This window comes from Sparus aurata, chromosome 12 (assembly GCF_900880675.1).
Source record: "Sparus aurata chromosome 12, fSpaAur1.1, whole genome shotgun sequence".
NCBI lineage: Eukaryota > Metazoa > Chordata > Actinopteri > Spariformes > Sparidae > Sparus > Sparus aurata.
The window spans coordinates 9,344,228-9,350,409 of NC_044198.1; the positions used below are offsets into that span (position 1 = coordinate 9,344,228).

General features: G+C 42.8%; 1 protein-coding gene across 9 annotated transcripts in view; it reads left to right on the forward strand.

The window, feature by feature from the left end:
• Nucleotides 1-4,287, forward strand: part of ppp1r3c2a (protein phosphatase 1 regulatory subunit 3C2, duplicate a) — a 51,229-nt gene extending 46,942 nt beyond the window's left edge. For 6 of the 9 annotated variants that reach the window (XM_030434959.1, XM_030434963.1, XM_030434956.1 and 3 more), the window contains 2 exons: nt 2,845-2,928; nt 3,041-4,287. In XM_030434959.1, the coding sequence (XP_030290819.1) occupies nt 2,915-2,928; nt 3,041-4,076 (1,050 nt within the window). In that variant the 5' untranslated portion in view covers nt 2,845-2,914 and the 3' untranslated portion in view covers nt 4,077-4,287. Of the gene's footprint in view, nt 1-2,530; nt 2,727-2,844; nt 2,929-3,040 lie in introns of those variants that run through there. The other 3 variants (XM_030434961.1, XM_030434960.1, XM_030434967.1) reach the window with 2 other exon arrangements.
• Nucleotides 4,288-6,182: the final 1,895 nt, after the last annotated feature.

Genomic DNA, 6,182 nt, shown 5'->3' on the forward strand with positions numbered 1-6,182 from the left:
CTTGTCTACAGTGGTTTAGTGATGCTATGAGTGTTCTTTTCATAATACTTATATAAATAAGCTCTTATTTCACATAAGTCAACGGTGGTGTATTAATGTAGCTGGCTAGCTAAGCAGCCTCTCCCTCACTTGCAGCCTTCAGTGGGAGTTCAGTTGGTTTAAGTTTCTATGGTTAAGTTGATTTTTTCACTAGCCACAGAAACTGAGCTCATACAAGGACTGAAACATTTGTTGCCAAAGTTGCTTTACCCGCCCGCCCGCTCATTCAAACTCAGGCACCTGACATACACAGACCTGCCGTGATGCCTGTCCGTTGACTGTCTGCAGCCTTAAGTAATGTCAGTCAGTGGCTTTTCTATTCACCTGTCACAAATTCAACAGTTTATGTAATCAAACCGGGCAGTGCCTGGAGTTTTTGTGTCAGTTGGATGATGGTCTTCCTCCAGTGTTCAATCAAAGGGGACACTGTGTCATTGTTACATGAGGCATCATTGTGAAAACACGTGGACTGGTCTTGGCTGGTTTTCATCAATTCAAGCGCCAAATCACAACAGAAGTTATCTAACTCTTTATTTAGAGCTGGCCTACATAGATCCAACATAATTCCATGAAGAAACCCACAGAGGCAGCGGTGTCAGTCTGGACCTGCTCTCAGTAACTTATGAGATAATATCTTTTGTGTTTGAATACCATTTAAATTAAATTGACATGACTTCAATTGCTTAATGCAAGTTCAGGCTTACCAGTCTTTTCATAGTCCTGCCCCAAGAAACTGTTACAGAACACAGAGTTTCTTGGCATGGCCAAGAGTTGGTTACACAAACTGGTTCATGAACTATAGGCTGGAATGTTCAAATTCTATTGAGCGCCCCACCCTCAAACACAGCCTTGCCAGCTCTTGGCTCCAGTGTTATTTTACACATGTTATGTAATTGTTTAGACTACTTGCTGTTTAGGAAATGCGCGTTTTGATAAATTTGATCAAGACATGTTATACTTTTTCCTTGAGCAACAACTATATATTGTTCTGTAGCAGTAATCATACTGTATAGTCTTCTTTTCATATTATGTGCAAATCATAATCTCACTGTCTTTGCGTCCGTCTACTTTTCTACAAGGCACTGAATGCAGATGTCCGTTTCTTATGCTACATGGACATTATGGCGTTCATTCATTTGGATAAGATGAGCTCAGCCAACTGGCCTCTGCAGTAGCTTCCTATTTAGCATACAAGCATAGCACTATTATTAACTCTTAACAAGAAAGCAAGAAAGTGTATTTCCCAAATTGCCAAACTATACTATTCTGCATTCAAGGTTGTTATACACACAATACTGCAGTTGAATTTCTTGTGCTAAAATAATGTAAATAATACTGTAAACTTAACAGTGTGATTGTGAAATTTCCAGTTCATACACAGCATTTTACTAGATGGACTATTTTTGAATATCAATATTTTAATTTTGAAGATGCAGTATAAGGATTGGCAACCTGTCCAATTAATCCATCCATCCATCCATTGTCTATAACCGCTTTATCCCTTTTATGGGGTTGCACTTTTTTTTTGCTGGAGCCAATCCCAGCTGTCTCTGGGCGAGGGCAGGGTACACCCGGGACAAGTCACAAGCTCATAGCAAGGCCCTTACTGATGGCAGAGGCTGCGACGCAAGGTGCCGACCGCACATATGGAGCAATTTGGGGCTCAATATTTTGCTCAAGGACACCTCTACATGCAGCTCAGCGCAGCCCGGAGCCGGGATTTGCACCAGCGACCTTCCAATCACTATCCGACCTGCTCTACCCCCTGAGCTACAGCCGCCCCTGTCCAATTATGGGGGTGCTGGTGTTGACTGTCCTCTTGAGGTTCAAAGTGGCAAGGAGCTAGCCCGTTACCATGCTAACTTCAGTAAATAAACCTGCAACACAGTAGATAGGCATCTATGAGATTTGAGACTGTTGTTTCTTCACACACTGTTGATGACGTCAGTTCATTTTTTAATGCTTTAAACTAAAATTCTTCTGTATTTAACTTCACCATGAATGGCAATGTCTTTCTTTTCTTCAGCAACATCAAAGCTAAATGTTGGGTCATTGCTTTTTATGCATATCAGTATTCTCTGGAGGTACATGCCTCTCCTGATCCCGGGATGGCAGCTCTGTGCCGAATTAAAATGTGTAAGAAGACAGAATTTAAAAGGTTGCACGCCCCACAGTTTGATTTCAACACCGCAATTACACACATATAATGGAAAAAAAAAAGTATATTGTAATTTTTGAATTATGGTTTTTAATTGGATGTTACGCTTTCAGCCTCTCTTCATCTGAAACTACTTAAAGTAGTAGCCTGTCATTTTAAAAGGCTACCCATTTATGTGTTTATTTTTTCCCAAGAGGCTTGTGCCAACAGCACATGTGTAAAGTCCATGTGTCTGTATGCTTAGCCTTATTCTTCATCTTCTTCTTCTACCATAAACTGTTTATGTGAGTCAGACCTGCATAACGACAACATTAGTTCGTCTGTGTGTGACAGTTCTTTCAAGGGGCCGGATGTAAACAAAAGTACTTCCCTTCTTTGGCTAAACTCCACCCACACGCAGAGGGTACAGCCTCATTTCTAAACTCAATACATAAGCTCCGGAGAGTGCGGAGGCACCACAGACTCGCAATCCTTTTTTATTCTTCACATCTGGCAATAACTTGCTCAACCCCATGGTGAATTTCAATCTGTAAGTATAATTTTAAGACTACATTTTTGATTTGTAATTTTAGAGCTGTTTTTCGGTCATGTAGATGGCTTATTTCTGGATTGATTGATGTTTAATTAAAACGTTTTTCTGCTTATAGATAACACTGAATCTGGTGCAGCCCTCTGGCAAAGACAACAAAGTGACAGTGTAACATCTACAGCTGGAAAATGAATTGTACAAGGTAAGATTCAATACTTTCAATGAAATCTGTCATTACGTGACAAAGCAGAAGTTTGGTAAAACAGAGATCCCGTGTAATGATAGATCTTAACTCATCATGTCTTGCTCCCCAGAGTTCTCCAAGCTTTGGGTAGTCACCACCAGCCAGCGGTGATGCCAGTTGACCTGGCCATGTGTCTGAGCCTCAGCCAGCGTCAGCCTCTTTATCAACTGCTGTCCATGGCTCCCCTGAAACCCAAGCAGCACCATTATCAGCAGACCGACTGTCCACAGAGGACCAGCCATCGCTCTCCCCATCACTCAGTCTCTTCCCCCTACCCTACATCCTCATCACTGCCGTCCTCCACTGCGCCCTCAGGGCCTCGGAGCTGCTTCCGCAAAGACAGCACAAGTCCGAACAAGAAGCGAGTGGTGTTCGCGGATGCCAAGGGATTGGCGCTCACTGCTGTGCATCTGTTTATCCCTGAGCCATCCTCTGTTTCTACACTGCTGATGAAACCCCCGCCAGCCAAACTGCAAGGCCAACAGCCGATCTCGAACAAACAGCAGCGCTACAAGTTGCGGCTGGGTTTCCCTCAGCCGACTCTTGACTTGAAAGCCTTCCTTGCTCGTCTGCGAGAGACACGTGTACAGCTGGAAAGCTGCAGCATTTTAGAGCACACATTGCGTGGCAAAGTTTGTGTCTCCCATGCCTCGGTTGAAAAGGCTGTGAACATCAGGGTGACCTTCAACTCTTGGCGGAGCTATCATGACATTCCTTGCACATTCCTGCAGCAGCAGCGCTTTGGAGGTTCTGATATGGATGTGTTTGCCTTTGAACTTAGCCTACTGAAGAAAATTGATCCAAAGGAGAGAGTTGAGTTTTGTGTGTACCTCAAGCCCGGACCTGGCATAACGCCACACTGGGACGACAACAGGGGGTTGAATTACAGGGTGTGCATTGAAAAAGATGGACTGAATGCTAACCAAGGTGATGCTCACTATTCTTACCAAAAACTTTCACAAAATCGGCCACCATCATGGCCTTCAACGTCTTGGCCTTCACATGTGTCCCTCAATGTGCAGAACTCTGCTGAGCTTCAGTATCTTCAGAGGAGTTTGTCAAGCAGAGTGACAGCAGAGTGGAAAGCACTGTGTACAGAACAGTGAATTCAACCCAAGACTGCTTACCAGAGCTATATGTGAATAGAAATAATGTGAGATTCTTAACTGTCCAGTATTTATTTGATATGATGTGCTTTCAGGGATTATGGACTATGGACTAATGTCCAGCTAACCTGTCTGAACACAACTACCCAGCTGCAATGTGAATGAAACATACTGCATTTATGCTCTGATTAAATCTGTTTTTTAAGAAAAAAAAAAAAAACTTTTCTGTGTCCTTCTTTTTCTGTTCTTTCTGTAGAGGTGATTTTACAAATACATCTTAAAGGTGCACCATACAGAAGAGTAATAGAAATTCCTCAGAAAGCTAATATAGACAACATTAATAAGATAATAATAAAATCTCAGAGATAGTTATTTTTAAATTTCTAAATGATCAAGCTGTCCTTGAGGGGAATAAGGTTCCCAGAACACTGTTTGAAGCTAGAACGATGGCAGGTTCTGCCACATACAACAGTACTAACTATGTTGTCCTTTAAGGACAGGTTGTTTATTTGGTTTATCTAGTAATTAAAGTGAAGACGGTTTGTTTATTCAGTTGTTTAGGCATGAAATCATTAAAATGTCTTCCCCAAAACTACATAATGCACCTTTAACCTTTAGTTTTTTTTAACGAAAACAAAGCAAAAAAGTATTAAAATAGTTTTGTCCTTTGTCCTTCTCTAGGACTACATGTTGCACCTTTAAAGTTTACTGCACTACAATGTGTCCTTGTGTGTCCTAGCATGACATATAAGCCCTGATACAGGGTCCCTGGAGGGAAAGTGAAAACTTGAAACCTGTGTTTGTCTGAGAGAAAGTATCAGGACACAAAGAGACAAGACACCCTTTTATTCCAAGAATCATCTGAACTTGTAATGTTGAGCCACTAACCCATTTTCTCCAAGCACTGGAAAGAACAAATTAATGACCTGTGTCCGTTACTTTTGTTTTTATTACTCTTGGCTTGGGCTCAGATTTCTGGTGTGTCTTTTCATGTGGTATGTCACGCACACAAGAAAGAAGGAGTCAACAAAGTAAAAGATCTTCCGGGCAAACTGCCGTACATGGTTTGCGTGTGACTGCCTGTTCTAGACACTCCCCTACCTGCAGTGAAAAGTGGAACAGCACTCTGGGAACTATCGCGCCTTGTGTTGTATGTGATTGGTATGGCAAATAGCAGTGGTAACCATGGCAGCATCAGGGTGGAGTCACCCTCCACAACAAGAGAGTCTCTCCCTCCTCTGCTCTTGTTCCCCGCCTTCTTAGTCACCTCTCTGTTCGACTCGTTTCTGCCTTTTCTCGCAGGCTGGCCTCCTGCCAGGACCACCGCCTCTGAGAGTTGCCAGCGCTGAGTGATAGCATCCGGAATGTAGCATGTGAGCCGTCCCCACATGTAGCAGGTTTACACACCTTGATGGCAAAAACTGTAACTTACCTGTTAACGGGCGTCATCAGTACTCTGTGATTGTCAGGTATTGGATGTCTCCCCCTCCTGACGTCCTGTGAGTGACGTGCGTGAACAGAACCATAAAGCAACACAGAGACACTCTTTATGGATATATTTTGCAACTTTATATCAGCTGCCAGCCAAGCTGTAACCAATGCTTTACCAACAGAGGTAACAGAGTGCATAATCTGAAGTATAAAAATGTTGCCATTCACACGTTTAAAGGCCTGTTATTCCAGTGTTAGGTAAACTTTATTTATCACCAGCTTTTTATTGGGACAAGATCCGAACAGAGACCTGCAATAAGTTACAATACAAGCCAATCGGCAGGATAAATGTTATCTGAGGACGTTGCTGCAAAACCACAGAGAAGTTCAAAACGCTTCCTTGTGCTGCAACTGCAATGTGTTCAGGTTCAATTCTCCATTTATCTCACCTCACAACGCCGTGCTTACGATCAGGTTTTAGGGTTTCAGCCTCATATATACCATCCGAAATGTCACCCGTGAGCCGTCCGTCACGTGCAGCTGGTTATGTTTCGCAACTTGTTATCAGCTGCCAGTTTTTGGTTGCGGTCAGTGTCTCCAGACGCTCGAACTGCGGTCACCTGTTTGGCTGTCTCGTAGCATGTAGTAATAGCTAAGTACGCTGCTTCAAAACAA